Source organism: Dama dama, chromosome 18 (genome assembly GCF_033118175.1).
Source record: "Dama dama isolate Ldn47 chromosome 18, ASM3311817v1, whole genome shotgun sequence".
Classification (NCBI taxonomy): domain Eukaryota; kingdom Metazoa; phylum Chordata; class Mammalia; order Artiodactyla; family Cervidae; genus Dama; species Dama dama.
The window spans coordinates 81,560,213-81,577,578 of NC_083698.1; the positions used below are offsets into that span (position 1 = coordinate 81,560,213).

Below are 17,366 nucleotides of genomic sequence, written 5' to 3' on the forward strand. Positions count from 1 at the left end.
AATAATTTGAAGTTTTGTGAATCATGACTTATTTATGTAAACATAAATAGTCAAAACAGAAGTTGCTTCGGATTTGTTTGGTATGTGTTAGGATTGTCAGTAACCTTAGAATGAAGGTCACTGGCTCATGTTAGAATTACTCACCACTTCAAAACTTTGGAATTTAAGTGCTTAATGAAAATTATCTTAAGATCTGTTATAAAAGTGATGAATGACCAGGAGTTTCTCTAGCCAGGAAGAGACTAAAAGGAACTTAAAACGGTATTGGTGGTTCATGTGATGCTAAAAGTGAAGCGAGGTCCCCTCTTTGGGATAACACTAAGTAAGTGGGGCTCTGTCACACCTCTGGCATGTCGTACGGTTTTAAGAGCAGGGAGACTCACATTTCTAACCCTGAATGTTTATAGAGTTAGCAGTCCTTGAATCTGGGATGCTGTGTTTAGTCCTTGGAGCACTGAGAACTACTGAAAAGCCTCTTATTTTAAAGCTTGTCAGGACATTTTCAGGTAAATATGATGGAGTGATCATCGCATGTGAGAAACGTGCATGATAATAAGACTTTTTTTTCTTTGATTAGCTAGTTCCCTTCTTGCCATTAATTCTCTTCCTTATGGATAATACCAAACAACTTTCAGAGAAGGTCTGATTTTTGATAAAATAAAAGATGTGAACATCTATACAGATCTAATGAAGAAAAAGAACAGTTTCCTAAGATACAACATGACATGTGATTCACTCTCAATGTTCATGAGAAACCAGAAGAAAAATTTTCCCTGAGTGCCTTTTTACACTTCATGTAAATAGCCCAAATTCAAATGTCTGCTTTCCTTATGAGTTAATGGTATTACTGTGGCTTTAGTTCTTTTTTTTTAAATAAACCTTTTCTGAATGTTTATAATTAATATTCTACTTTTGCTCTTATTAATGAAATATATCTCAAAATAAGAATGATTTTTTACTTTTGCTTCTGACAGTATGTAATGGAAACAATTTAAATGGCAGATTCCCACAGATTAGGTTTGTAGAAGGTACATTGGGATCGAAATATTTTTAAATGTACATTTCCTTTCTCTCAGTTTGATCTCAGAAATATTCCATGGCTCAAATGTTATTGTCATTTGTTTCATATATATTCAAATCCTTTCAAAGATACAGAAGCTTTTGTGCCAGGAAAAGCAGAAGTCTCTATAACATGCACACGCACACATATACACAGGTATACATAAAGCATTCAAGCCCAATACAAGATCAGTATGTATCAGAAGTGACTCTTCGGTTGGTCATGATGTGTCCATGTGGGTGCATCAATTGTAACCTCTCTCTCTGGGGGAGACGCTGATGATGGGGGAGGCTGTGTGTGGGTGGGGGCTGGGCATATGGGAAATCTCTGTACCTTCTCTTCAGTGGTTGCCTTGCCCTTAAAATTGCCCAGCTCAAAATAAATTCTATTGAAAATAATTATTGCAGTATTAAGCCAGAGAAGCTCATTGTATACAAGTCGGCTAATCCCAATGAAAACTTCTCTGATTATGTCCCACTTGATAATGAAGCAAATCTTACATATTTTATGATGTATGTAAAAATAAGAATAAAAAGCACTAGGATATGGAAGAACATTATTAGGTTTAACTAATACAAAGTTAAAATATGTGTAATAAAGTTGATTTACCACAGCGGTTAAGACCCATAGTGTCATATGTGTTTACTTCTTTGTGTTTATGTAGTTTAACTGCTTAGTTTGGTGCTCGATTCCAGAGTAGAATGGAAATGATAGTTCTGGTGTCATGTGTTGCCTGGGTCATGTCATCTGCTTTGACTCTGTTAATTCCAAAGGTGTGCTTTGGAGCAAAGAGCAGGGGGAGCATGTCCTTGGGTGGGGGATGCAAACGTGAGAGCAAGTGCTTCCCTTGGCTCGGCTCTGGCTTTCTGAAGCAAGTGCTTTGTTGACGCTCAGTCAGTTCATCATCCTGACGCAAGATCGCATGTGAAAAGTCATCTCTCTGATCCTGCTCATGCTTAGTCACTCAGTTGTGTCCAACTCTTTGCCACCGCATAGATTGTAGCCCACCAAGCTCCTCTGTCCATGTGATTTTCCAGGCAAGAATACTAGAGTGGGTTGGCATTTCCTTCTCCAGGGAATCTTCCTGACCCAGGGATCAAACCTGGGTCTCCCGAATCTCCTGTATTGGCAGGAGCATCTCTCTGATAAGACACAGCAACTACCCTTTGTTTCTGAAATCTGTGTAAGCTGTACTCTGTCTTTGCAGCACCTACACACATTCTTCTGGCTCTTTAGTTCAGTTCCTGTAGTTCGTTTTACCAGGGCTCTGCAATTCCTTTGTGTTTGTAGAAGTCAGGATGTCATAACAAGGATGTTGTAAGCATCTGCAACAGTAGCACATTTTCTCTGAGCCCTTCAAGAAGTGGGTGGAGGTTTTAAATAGGGACCTGTGTCTGTACACAGCCTTTGCTGCTTCTTAGCTAATGCTGCTTCTCTTTCTTGGCCCTTCTGTCATTACAGATTCTATTTAGTCAGTAGCAACTGAGTGATTTTTTTTTACCTTAAGTGGAGGAAAATGGTTCAAGTATATGGGCCTTTAAACCTTTTCACAATTGAATTTAGAAGTGTGTTTTGTGTGGTAACAATAACAGCATAAAACCACTAAACCTCTATGGTAGACTCCCCAGATCTTTGCAATGCTCTGTCCCCTCCCTCCAGACTCTCTTAGGAATTCTGAATTGAAAACTTTAGGGTTTTATGAAGGCCCTTCTTCTTTTCCTACATTTAGACTCTTAACAGTGATCACTTTTGAATTTGAGAAATGTAGACTTCCTAAAATCTATCCACTTTTCTCAATTCTTATATTCCCAAGAAGGGGTTCTGCTGAAACCTGGGCTTTAGTACAGTGTAGATGTGGTACATACATGCAATGGAATATTAGTTGGCCATTAAAAAGATTGAAATAATGCTATTTGCAGCAATGTGGATGGTGGACCTGGAGATGATCATACCAAGTGAAGCAGTCAGACAAAGACAAGTATCATATGATATCACTTATATGCAAAAAAAATTTTTTTAAAGATACAAATGAACTCATCTACAAAACAGAAACAAATTCACAGACTTAGAGATTGAATTATGGTGACCAGAGAGGAAGGATGGGAAGGGGAGGGATAGACTAGGAGTTTGGGGGATTGACATGTACATGCATGCTAAGTCACTTCAGTTGTGTCCAGCTCTTTGTGTCCCCATGGACTGTAGCCCGCCAGGCTCCTCTGTCCATGGGATTCTCCTGGCAGGAATACTGGAGTGGGTTGCCGTTTCCTTCTCTAGGGGATCTTCCCAACCCAGGGATTGAACCCACGTCTCTATGTCTCCTGCATTGTCAGGAGGGCTCTTTACCACTAGTACCACCTGGGAAACCCCATGTATATACGTCTATGTTTAAAACAGATAACCAATATCTGTTTAAAACAGATAACCAAGGACCTACTATATAGCACGGGGAACTCTGCTCAATATTCTGTAATAACCCAAATGGGAAAAAAATTAAAAAAGAATTAAAAATAAAGTAAAATATCATTCATAACACAGAACCTTACAAATGTAGGGATTCAGTAACTGGATTGAGTCATGTGTTATTTATCTTTCGCATGCACATACTAAATTGCTCCAGTCGTGTCTGACTCTTTGTGACGCTATGGAATGTAGCCCGGCAAGCTTACTCTCCATGGGATTCTCCAGGCAAGAATACTGGAGTGTGTGCCATTTCCTCCTCCAGGAAATCTTCCCAACCCAAGGATCGAACCTGCATCTCATGTCTCCTGCATTAGTAGGCAGGTTCTTTACCACTAGCACCACCTGGGAAGACATGTCTTTTGTATAGACTAACTTGAATAGGAAAGTTTACATACATATGAGTTCAGTTCAATTCAGTTCAGTTGCTCAGTCATGTCTGACTCTTTGTGACCCCATGAACCGCAGCACGCCAGGCCTCGTCCATCACCAACTCCTGGAGTCCACCCAAACCCATGTCCATTGTGTCGATGATGCCATCCAACCATCTCATCCTCTGTCGTCCCCTCCTCCTCCTGCCCTCAATCTTTCCCAGCATCGGGTCTTTTCAAATGAGTCAGCTACATTATTTTTATATACACTCAGAAATTAAAATGAGACTATATTAGAAATGGTTTTATTAGGAGAAATTAATTTTTGTTTTTTTATAGAAGAGATTTTCTGCATTAAAAGATATACAGGAATAAAAAATACTCAATCGTTGAAAAAAAAAAGCAGAGCATTAAAAAATTTATGCCTGACCTGAGCTGAAGTTTACAGTTTGCTGAATAAACGGATAGAGTTAACAAGATTGCAAGGATTAGAAAACTGTTAATCGATGAACTATTTCAAAGCACTTTAAATGAATCATTTTTTAAAAACTACAACTTGTGGTTGAATTGTTGAATTGATCAAAGCTTAGAGCAGAAGTGGTATTTAGAGACCCAAGGCTCTATTTTTCAAATGGAGAAATTGAAAAAGAGAAGTAAGGTGATATGCTCAAGGTTCTGACTGTGTTACCCACCCGAAAAGGGACTAAAACCCATGATTCTGATTCTTTCTCTTTTCTCCAGCTGCAACTGAATTCTTTTTATCCAGTCAGGTCAGCAGGTCTGAAAGAAACTCTTAATACAGTACACTCTTAGGATGGGCTGAATTAATTTGAAAGTAATCAATAGTTGGTCAAAAATGAACCTGATTTTCAAGCTAATTTATGCTGAATCTTTCTGTTGGTTTTAATGAGGTGTTACCATATTTGGTGTTCTTTGGGGGATTCAGTTGAGAATAGCTAGTTAATCTGTAAATTCCAAAGAGAAGAATTGTTTGTATTTTTTCTTTATAAATTAAAATATGTGTTTGGATTTATGACTACATTTATAAAGCTTCCCAAGAGCAAGTTTTTGTTAAAATAGAGTTTTGTAGTGACTGGATTTTATACTTGAAGCAATAAATACCTTTCAGTATGATGTGAAAAGTGGTGCAATGGTAAAGAATTTGCCGGCAGTGCAGGAGACATGGGTTCCATCCCTGGGTGAGGAAGACCCCCTGGAAAAGAAAATGGCAATCAGTCCCAGTATTCTTGCCTGTAAAATCCCATGGACGAGAAGCCACCAGTTCATGGGGTCGCAAAGAGTAGGACACAACTGAGCACAGACGTAGCATGAAATGAAAAGGTCTTCCTAGGTAGTGCTAGTAGTAAGCAACCCATCTACTAATGCAGGAGACATAAGAGATGTGGGTCTGATCCCTGGGTGGGAAGATTCCCCTGTAGGAGGGCATAGCAACCCACTCCAGTATTCTTGTCTGGAGAATCCCTTGGACAGAGGAGCCTGGTGGGCTACAGTCCATGGGGTTGCAAAGAGTCGGACACGACTAAGCAACTTGGCATGAGTGAAAACGATAAATGCTAACAGGTTAAGCATTAGCACTAGATGTCTGTGATTCAATATCATGACTTTGAAGTGTGTCTGTTTTAAAAAATGTTCCCAAATATTTTGAAAATTCCCAAGGGCAGTTTTTATCTTTTATTAGCAAATAAACCACTCTATTATTTTGCATTTGAATGTTGACTTACAGAGATTTGAAGATAGGGAGTGAACCGTGTAGGCAATACTTCATACATGTACCCTGTGGGCTGTTTGTGTTTTCCTTGCTTTAGTGTTTATGAATGCTTAACTCATTAAAACTTTTCCCTTTCCTTTCAGGTAAACATATTACCAGAAATACAGCATCAGCTTTGCAGAAAGGAAGGATTATGTCAACTCATTAAAAGATTTCCAGGTAATCTTTCATTTGTTTCCTTATGCATAAATCTGTGCAATATATAGGCTTCCTCAGCAGACACCAACCAAGGAGCCCTCAGATCAGCATACTAAGCTCCTTTGTTCATCAATTCCACCTTCACAAATCTTCTGGAATTCACAAGGTTTTGCCAAAGAGAAAGAACTTGATAATAAGGAATAACACAAAATGTTGAAATTCTTTCTCTTAGTTTTGCCTTCTAAATTTCTAGATGAATGTTCTTTTTCTTCCTGTGTATTTGTCTTCAAAATGATTGTTGCTTCATTTTAAAAGCAATTATTATAGTGCTTCTTAATTATATAAAACTTGAGATTTTTAAAAAATACATTTCTTTAAGTGATTCCAATCTTAACAAATTTCTTTCTGCTTCCTGGAGGTCTCTCAATTTGTCTCGACAACTTTAGAAATTTGGGACAAAAATTACCATCTCGCCTCCTCACAGAGTCCCAGAGTGGAAAGAAAACATCAGATTGCATATGAGTCTTCACTGATGTAGTTGTAGCTGACTTGAAAACTCATCAATGAAAGAGTTCCTCAGATTTCTCATTTAAAACACACTTAATGTTTGTCACTTGAAAGTATTACACTATGTCATTAAAATTTAAATCCACATAGTTTTATTTATGTTTTAAAAATTAATTTGTGTCTGAGTTGAATCAGAAAACTGGTATCTTAACCCATCAGCTTTTCCATGGGGTTTCTGCTTCTACAGCAAGCATGAACCACATTGATATGTCCCACTATAAAGACTACTGTCTTCTATTGTCATTTACCAAAGATTAAAATAGTCACAAATTAGCAATTAAACTTTCAATTTAAGGTACTTGTTTAAAATAAATAATCTATATGTAAACTTGGTTATGCAGGTATCATTTTATTTGACACTTGTAACTGACTCCATGATCTCTTTGTTTTGTTTATGTAAACTTTAGTGGGTATTATTTTATAAAAAAAATATTTTTGTGAGATGCAAGTAAACTGATTATTCCCATCAGTACATTATTAATATGTAAATAGAAATCCTTTAATTAAGTCAGTTTTTAAAACATTTGTTTACATTTTGGACAGAACCTACATACTTTTAAAGTATGTTTTTCTTTGTTGCTGTTTGCATTTCAAAATGACTAATAAGCACTGGAGTTAGCAGAATAGAAGCATGTTAATGAAAGCCTGTTTGTAGCCAGATATGAATTACCAGTTTCAAAAAAATTCCCCAAACAACTCTTACCTAAGTTTACATTTTGCTTCTGCAAGATTAAAAAAAAATTTAGTCTACTTTGCTTTAAACATTTCTTATTCTCAAGATCATCAATAAGTTCTAGACATATGTCTTCCTTTCCTCACTCTGTCTAGTTTGTAATTTTCTATGTATCTCTGTGACTAACAAGGTAATTTCATGGAATATACAACCTTTTTAATGGAATTATTTCTCCTGTAATGTTATCTTTTTATAGCTGAAGATAATTTTCTTAGATGTGTAGCTTTAAAGGAATAGGTCTACAGCACTGTTTTTTGGTATAAGCTTTATAAACAATAGCTTATGTTGGAGACAATGACTATCAATATACAGTATACAATATAACATCAATATTAATAAGGTTAAAAAACACATTATTTGTTGTGAATACTGAATATTTAATATTGGATACAGATCAGATAGCATCATGCCTGTACCTAAAAATATTTTTTTTCTAAAAATATTTTTTAAAGTAGGTACTATTAAAAAGATGGTAAAACTAAACATAATACTATGTACTTTAGTCATTTTATTTAAAACCAAAGTGATCTATGCCATTTTGAGACAGACAAAACAGATTTTGAAACCAGAGATTTTTACCTCTGCCACCTATAAGGTGTGTGAGTTAAATTTGAGTTGTTGTTGGATTTTTTTTTTTCTTTAAGCTATAAAGTGAGGATAGTGAGACCCATTTCACAGATTTAATTTAAAAAAATAAAGTATACAGGTATGTCTATGAAAGTGAAAGTGAAAGTTGCTCAGTCGTGTCCAACTCTTTGTGACCCCATGGACTATACAGCCCATAGAATTATGTGTATGTAATTTCATTTGACAACTAATACATATTTATATACATACTATTAATATACTAACACATAGTGCTCCAAAGTGGTAACTGGGTCATCCTAGATGTGAAAAGTCCAACAACAGACCTTTCAATATTTTTTCTCTTTATGTGATTGATTATCACTACAATTTTAAGTTTCTGCCGAACCTGCGAAGAGTTAGAATTCGCCTTCTTCCAAGTTCACAAGTCTGCCTGCCAGTTTTATGGGGGCTGGCAGAAGACAGGAGACTCCTGGGTCAGAGACAAATGACTTTATTATTTATAGCAAGAGAGGCAGACACATTATCAGCATTTGCAGTGGTTCAGCTCCCACAGGGCAAGTGAAGAGGTCTAGGTGGTGACGCTTGTGTACCAAGTGGTTTGCATTTCAAGAGCAGAGCTCCTAGCTTAGAGAGTTTGAATGGTCATAAGGTCCGTGAGTGTGCCTGCCCTTTGCCCCAGAAAGACCCATTATTTTTGTTATACTGGGCAAAATCTTCTCTTTGCTCTGGAGAGAGACACCATCTGTATCTTTCAAGGCTATCTGCTGCATAAATATCTTTGAAAAGATAGTTCAGAACAGATTCTTAGTGCCTCTGTTTGCAAATGATGCAAAAAAGTGAAAAATACATGAAGAAGTATCTCATAACGATTTCAGAAAAGAATACCTGACAGGTTTAAGTTCTGAAGTTTAATCAATGTATAATTTGGGGCAAGATTTGAAGCCTGGTTGCACTTCAGTTGTTTTTTTTTTTTTATCTATAAAAATAAGACATTTGGCAATTATTAACAACTCTGAGATTCCATGATTTCTCCATGCCTTTTTCCCATACAGACATGCTGTGCCAGGCTTTATCTTGAGCAGTAGGTACCGACACAGATGCTACGAAGGCAGGGATGATTATCCTGATAAATCTGAATGGGACCTTGCAGGTGTGGCAGGACAGAGTCTGAGCCAGATGTAGGGGAGAGTTTAAAGACAGCCTGTAAGACTAACACAGTCTGTTCCGTGTCCCAGCTGCATGGAGTGTACCTGCTATTAGACTTGTGACTCCCATGGAAAGGCACAAATCCATGGGATTTTTACTGGCTAGCCCAAAGGTTTATTTTTATCTTGCCATGTAATGTGTTTGTGGTTGAAGACGAATGCTTCATAATTTTTCATTGGCCCAAATTTTTTACTAATGACTTTTGTTGCTTTTTATTGTGCATGCGTGCATGCGTGCTCAGTCGTGTCTGACTTGGTGACCCCATGGATCATAGACTTCCAGACTCCTCTGTCCATGGAATTTTCCAGACAAGAATGCTGGAGTGGGTTGCCATTTCCTACTCTAAGGAATCTTCCCAACCCAGGGATCGAACCCATGTCTCCTGCATCGCATCTCCTACATTGACAGGTGGATTCTTTACCACTGCACACCACCTGGGAAATTGCTTTTTATTAAGTTTTTTTTTTTTTTTTATAAAAAGAGTTATTTTCTATATTTGAAATATAAGTATAAAACAAAACACCAGGGAAACTGTTTTATTTGAGTTGTCAGTTGTTTTTGTTCTCTTTTATGCCATCCAAGAAGCCTTGGTTAGTAGTGTGCCAAAGTTTTGGCTATTACTCATTCTTTCCAGTTTTATCTTAGTTCTGAGTACTAGCTTTCATGTGAAATTTGAAATGTACCCAAACTTGTACTCAAAGATATCATTTTGAACATTTTAAGATCTCTGGCCTCATCTTTTCAGTAACATGTGAATATACAAAAAAAGAAAAGGAAAAGGAAAATGATAAACAGAGTTTACCTCTTTTGTTGTATGTCAACAAACCTGGACTTTTAAAAAATATAGATATTTACTACCAAATATAAAATATATCCTTTAATAACATAATTGAACTTATTTTAAAATATCAACCAATATTAGTTATTTATCTCACATGGAATTGGTGATTGTTTTTAAAATTCTAGGTCTAAAAATTTCTATCATATGATACCAGTGAAATATTGCCAGGGAATCAAGTAGACTAGCTTGAATTTAAACAAAGCAACATGGAAATTATCAATGCTTAATACTGTTTGAGAATTTTTATTGATTTCATTTCTTCCTTTCCTCTACAGTAATGTTCTCCTTCAAACAAGAATGTGAGTAATAAGGTTCCCAGTATTAAAGAAAATTGGGGACACAGCTCTATGAGGCAATCAGGCAGACTTTCAGAGAAGACCAGAGTTTGCTTCTTCTCCATGCTTTCAAATGCTGACACCCCTCCGTGTGTCCTCTGAATGTGCCTTCATGCTTCTGCCTTTCCACTTCTGTCCCACACACGATTATATTCTTTGTGCAAAACATTCTTCCCCCAAGTAAAACCCTCACCTCTTTAGTATGACTGACTTCAGCTAGGTGATGGAATAAAGTAAGCTGATGGAACTAATTCAAACTAAATTATACCCTCACCCCAGTCATAAGCCTCTTACATGTATTTGCATTTTTATAAAAGAAGTTTGCAAACCCAATGAATTTCTAATTGGTAGAATTTCTGGAAGTGCATTCAAATTCCTATTCAGTTTACCAGCAAGCCGTTCACTCCCAAAACTTACTGAATCCATCTACTTTCCTCCATCTCTACCATGACCAGTCTTGTCCAAGTCAACGTGCTTTCATGCCCTTCCCATTTCTTTTCTTGCTTCTGAATAATCCAGTTCATTATAAACACTAGCCAGAGTGATCTTTCCCCCCCCCCCAATTTCTTTCAGAAATAAGACAGATTTAGGGACTAAACAGCAAGGCCCAAGTAACTAGCTCTTATGCTCTGACTTGAGCCAGGGCTAGATTTTTTTTTTTTAATTGAGACCAGAAGTCACATACCCAAGTGTTTATGAGAGCCTAGTATGTGACATAAGAAGCTCATAACAATTCAGAAGCTTGCAAGACCAAATGACCTGCACATTTTCAATATTTGGCTTGTCATTAAATTTATAGACTCATTAATATAAGTCATTTGGGCTTCAAGAAGAGAAGAGGAGTTGAAAACATAGGAAGGTGCAAGGCAGTACCATGTGACATTGCCAAGATATACCTTGACAGAGGGGCAATGTTGGACACATAAAGCTCCCCCATGTTCCTCAGACCTGTAGAATTCAGTTACCACTAACATTCAGACCCATCCGGTAGTATGGTCCTTCTTGTCCCACATTTGTGTCCTCACACTTCTCTAAGCTCCTTCCTCTTGCATATTTGCATTTCTCTACACACTTGGTAACTCCAGCTCCCATTCACCTCATGAAATGGTAGCTTTCTTTCCTAATCCCTAAGGACAGTGAAGCTGGGTGTTCTGCTAAAACCTTAATCTCTGGTGTTGGGAGGGATTGTTGGTATCTCTTTGCTACTCCTCCTTCCTCTCATCTGTTAACATCCTGATCATTCAGAATATTCAATAAGAAAATCATCACCTGGATTGACTCTTTCTGGAGACTTCAGACCTACCATCATTCTTGTCAGTTTTGATGCCCACATCAATGACCCGTTCATCATCACAGTTCTTTGATCTCATCAAATCCATGACCTTCATTTCTTTTCATCTTCAGCCTCCCATCTGGGCAGCCTTGCTGATTAGTAATTTGCATCACAGACAACTATATCCATCTTTGAGACTTTAATTCTCCACTTGATAATCACTGGCTTTCTGGCTTTTTCACACCTTCATTATCTCTGAGCCTGGAACCTCAGATGTCACCTTTAATACTCTTAATTCTGCTACTTTCTCCAAGTCCCTCAGCTGTATTCAGTCATAATTTCTTTCCTACCAAACCTGGACCATTGAGTTTGCCACTTGGAGTATTTCCCTACAAGTGTATATATTTTTCCTTAAATATATTTTTCCTTAAACATCAACTCTTAAGCCACCAATTCAGAAAAATCTTACAATCTGTCTTCTCTGCTCCCAAACAGTAAACACTGAAGAAAACACACAAGTTCTCTGTTCTTTCGATGTCTTCCTCACTTGCTAAAATGGAAAAAAAAATCATACTACTCCTGCAATTGTTAGCTCAGCCACCACCATCAACACAAGTAGCTAGTGCCCCCTGAGGCATTCTGTCCTAATTTCCCTCTAGGAATCTTGTGAACACACATTAAAAAATTTTGAATACTAGCCCTAGCACTCACAATATAGGAAAATATCAGAGGAATTTCCATACATTCTAAGGCTGATGGAAGCAAATTGTGGTTCTTAATGCTCTGTTCGATTCAGCGGAGTAGAGAAGACCCTCTCCTGCATGATCAGTAAATATTTCAAAAGAAAAGCAGGCAGAAAGTGCTGATGGTTTGGGTGTGGTTTCTAAAAGAATGTCTCCTGTGGTTTTAGCAAGCCATCAGTTGGGCTGAACAAGTTAGATGCCGGGAGCTTAAATCTGTCATTCAGCTGTTTGTCTCAGAAGAGTTAAGTGATAAGAAAATGACACATTCCTTCCCAGTTAAGCATATTGTTTTGCAAATGAAGCAAATATGAAGTAAATATATTTTATATTGAAAATCTAAGCTCTCTTTACTCAGGACTGTCTTCCAAGTAAAGTCCACCTGATTTGCTGAGACAGATACATTTTCTTTCCTCTTGGTTTCTGGTGTACTTGTGAGAGCTTCCGGAATAGCCTAGTCATACACTATGACTTAGTTGTATTTGTATATGTTTGTCTCCTTACAAGGACTAAGACACCCAGTTCTCAAGTTCCAGTGTATGGGCATAATTCCTGGTATATAATAGTACCTCTAATATTTTTAAATGGAAGACTGGAGAGGATACTGATGGAGGGGGTTAGAGTGGTGGAAGGGCTTCCTTGGTGGCTCAGATGGTAAAGAATCTGCCTGCAGTGCAGGAGACCTGGGTTCCATCTCTGGGTTGGAAAGATCCCCTGGAGAAGGGATTCCAGTATTCTTGCCTGGAAGATTCCTTGGACAGAGGAGCCTGATGGGCTACAGTCCATGGGATCACAAAGTCGTACACGACTAAGCGAGTAACTCTTTAGAGTGGTGGAAGGGGACCCTGCTGATCATTAGGGGGCTTTGGCGATGCTTGGATGGATTTATCCCTTTACTCACTGCACAAATTCAGTATTGAGTTGGCTCTATGAGGCAGAGTACAGGCAGGAGAAGTGGAAAATACTGGCTCCTTCCTCCAAGATATAATTACCCATTTTGAGTAATAAGGTATTTGTATCCATGAAAGAACTAGAGCACTGTTATCATATTACACACACAAAGCAGAAAGATACCAATAAATTACATGACTGGTATCCACTTCTGGGTTATTATCATTGCAGCCCAGAGACTGGTCATCTTATTCCTGTTCAAAAAGAATATGCTTAATACTTTCTCACATTGTCAGTTCTCCTCATGCATGCAGGCTGGAGATGGCTATAGACTTCTTATGAATAGGCTTGTATTTTTGTACCATTTCAACCCCCAAATCTTTAAATATATGTTCACCATTTCTTTAGAGAGGAGGATAAGGACAAAGTAGAGAGACAGTGGTAAAAGGTGTCTCTCTTCTCTTATCCAGTAGTGTTTTAGGGCTTCTTATAGATCAGCTTTGTGGGCAGTTTTCTTCATCTTAATGGTTCTGCATTCAGGACAGAGGAAATAAATCCAATACTTCTTGCTGACATTGTGCTTCAGCATTTTTGCTCTGTGGATCCCGTGAAAGAAAGTGAAGATGTCTGAGCTGTAGCCAGAAAACCTAAATCAGAAAGAGAGAGCATTGATCTTGGTTGCATAGGTGTGAGGTGGATTATTTTTCTTTGTCTTTAAAAAAGAACCATTGAAAACCTACACACACACACACACACACACACACATCCCAGAAACCTTACGTAACGTAGGAAGAAATGACTTTGCTTTGATGGAAAAAGGGTAGGGCCCTTCCCTCTTTATCTTCTTCTTTGCCCTTTCTTTTTTTCCTCCTTGTGGTCCCCAGAGGCCACTGCCTGCCACCTGTTTGACCCGTAAAAATCCTCTGAAGACTTTGGGCTGGGAACCATGGCTCTCAATAAGGAACTTTAGGATAGAGAACATGAACAGTGGTCAGTGGGGGTGGATTCTATTTATCAAGCATGATTCTGTTTTTAAGCATGGAAGTTCATAGAAATGTTCTTCTCTTTCCTGTGTCCTGTTAACATTTTTGGCCACCATGAGAAGGAAAATAGAAATCAAATTTGAAAAATGATCAGACATGCATTTTTAAATTCCTGTTCTCTTTCTCTTTTTTATGCTGTTACTGTGCTAGTGAGGTGCACTTGTTATGAAAAGAATAGAAAATACAGATAAGCAAAAAGAAAGAAGAAAATTTAAATTTAGTGAAACTACATAATTTTCCCTACCTGCCCTGTTCATGAACAATTTTTATATACTAGACTACTATTCAATTCAAACATGAACAAATCATGGCGTATTTTTCAGTGGGAAACTGTGAATACATTAAAAATGATGGCAGACATAAATCTATTGGCATAGAAAAATATTCACACCATATTGTTAAGAATAAAAGTAAGACGAGTAACCCCAATATATGTTATATATATCTTACATTATTATATATTTTATCTATGTATGCAAGATCTATGTAAAATATATATTAACAATGTATTTTATTATAAAAATATATACATACATATATACACATATAAATTAATTCATTTAGTACTCACAATGTCTCTGTGAGGTAGTCATCATTATTATTCCTATTTTACTCAAGTGTAGAGAAATTAAGTAAAATTTTCAGTGTCACACATCTAACAAGTGATATCTGCACATAGTCCGCATGAGTCTGGAGCCTGCTTTCTTAGCCACTTCTCTCCTCCAAACTTCTCTGGATGGCATTCAAGGCTCTGAACAGGCTGAGGTCCTTACATTTCTCCCTGGTTTCCCATTATCTCCCAGCCTAACTCTCTGCTCAAGCTCCCTTTACTGTCCTAACATGAGGCTTTGACTTTCTCTTTTACCTGCTTTGGGGCTTCCCTGATAGCTCAGTTGGTAAAGAATCTGCCTGCAATGCAGGAGACCTGGGTTTAGTCCCTGGGTTGGGAAGATCCGCTGGAGAAGGGAAAGGCTACCCACTCCAGTATTCTGGCCTAGAGAAGTCCATGGACTGTATAGTCCATGGGGTCATAAAGAGTCAGACACGACTGAGCAACTTTCACTTTCACTTTTCCTGCTTTTACCCTAATGACCTCATCTAATTTTATCATCCCTTTAAAGATTTTTTTTTCTCCAAACACAGTCACATTCTGAGATATTGAGAGCTAGGGCTTTAACATGAATTTGCAGGGGATACATTTCAGCCTGTAATAGCCAAGGATAGGAAGAGGAAGGACTTGTGATTGGTAGTTCACAAGATCCATCTGGGGAGAGGAGAACAGATCCCCAAAGGAAGAAAGGTATTGGACAGACAAAAACAATGAATGTCAATTATCAGTTTTTGATAAATATTTATTGAGTGGTTATGATAAAGCCCATAGTACTAGTGGTAAGGAACCCACCTGCTAGTGCAGACGTAAGAGATGCAGATTTGATCCCTGGGTTCAGAAGATCTCCTGGAAAAGAAAGTGGAGACTCACTCCCGTATTCTAGACTGGAGAATCTGATGGACAGAGGAGCCTGGCGGGCTACAGTCTACAGGTTCACAAAGAGCTGAACACAACTGAAGTATACAGCGCAGATGGAATTCATCAGGCAGACATCTCAGTCTGCCTAAATGATTCACTTTATAATTTTATTTATTTGCTTATTTTTGGCTGTTTTGGGTCTTCGTTGCTGTGCCGTCTTTTCTCTAGTTGTGGTGAGCGAGGGCTGCTCTCTAGTTGCAGTACACGGACTTCTCATTATGGTGGCCGCTCTTGTTGCAGACAACAGGCTCTAGGGCAGTTGGGCTTCAGTAGTTGCATGGGCTCAGTAGTGCGGTTGCCAGACTCTAGAGCACGGGCTCAATAGTTGTGGTGACTTAGTTGCTCCGCAGCCTGTGGGATCCTCCTGGATCAGGGATCAAACCCATGTCTCCTGCATTGACAGGTGGTTTCTTTACCACTGAGCCACCAGGGAAACCTGATTCATTTTAAAGTAAGAGAATATCCATGTTGCCTTCTCTTTCTTACTTTCTGCTTTGAACCCTAGTTCTCAGACCTTACTCTGCTGTCCAGAACTAGCTAATATGAGAAATTAGTTAATTCAGCTCTACTTTTCTCTTTCAAGTATACCTTAAAAAAATTGTATATACTTCAACCCCAAATAATAATTCTATGGATAAGAATTTTAGACTCCATTGCAGACCAGCCAGAATTTCATGGAAACTGTTGAATCGTGTGAATGAAGTGATCATTTCCTGAGTCTGACCTATTGATAAAATTTATCATTCTGCCTGTGAGCCATAAATCTCTAAATGAACTAATCACAGACAGAATCAAATGGAGATTTTGAGAAAGCGATAGCATTGCCTTGCTTCATTTCCTTGAAAATGGGAAAAAATATTTGCTGCTTATTATAGCCTGTTAGTTGTAAACTACATAAATCTTTCTTCCATTTGGCATATCTCATAAACTAAGACGCAGGCTTGTCGATGTATCTGGGATACATACTGTGAAGTGCTTCACACCTGGCCACGGGCAAGACAGAAGAGAGGGTCAGTGGAGGCTGGTAGCACTAGGGTGTGAGAGTCAGTGTATTGAGCTTTGGGGGACTCACTTTTTCTTTGAAAGAAGCTAGACCAAACTCACTGACCCAAAGTGCTTCTTGCTCTGGTGTTGTGCATGGAGTTATACTTTGTGCTTTTGGCATCAGACCAGTGTGAAAGGGACAACATGTCCATTTTCCAGTAAACGTTTGGCAGGTCCTTGATATCGCTGAGACTGTGCCGGAGACCAATGAGCTGAGGGAGCTGGTTAATCCCTCTGCTCTTTGGTTCAATGGCCCTGACCTTTTAAACCTGAACTGACTTGGTGAAGTTTACCTTGCTGGTGCCTGACTTGTGCACCTCCTGCCATCATGAAGGTATATTGATTTATTTCACTTGGAGAGTTTGTTATCTTGTGCCAGACACAGGACACATGAGGGGCAAGCCTTTCAACAATGTGTATGATTCTGATGATTAAGTCTGATTTCTACAGATCATAAAAGAAGAGGTGATAAGAGAGATCCTCACTTTTGTCATTCAGATCTTTCCAGCAAGTCCCCGTTTACTTATTTCTATGCTAAACATAGGAGAGTAGCATTGCACCTGAATAACTTGTTAAAGCATGAACAGCTTTAAACAACAAAACTGGGTTCCTTTGCATTACATAATAAAAACTCAGTAAGCTCTGCTTGTACTTCAGGGATTTGTTTATCCTGTTTGCCCAGCCTGCAACTATTAATCAATAGTTTATTTCTCGCTATGTGTAGACACGTTCCATGACTCAGTATATTGTCCTCTAAAATAA

The 17,366-nt window shown here is 38.2% G+C and overlaps 1 protein-coding gene across 1 annotated transcript in view; it reads left to right on the forward strand.

Annotated features, from left to right (window-relative positions):
• The window catches only part of CPED1 (cadherin like and PC-esterase domain containing 1), a 304,150-nt gene that overhangs the window by 63,899 nt on the left and 222,885 nt on the right, over nt 1-17,366 (forward strand). Inside the window, exon 4 of the mRNA XM_061165684.1 lies at nt 5,761-5,836. Coding sequence (XP_061021667.1) covers nt 5,761-5,836 — 76 coding nt within the window. The remainder of the gene's footprint in view (nt 1-5,760; nt 5,837-17,366) is intronic.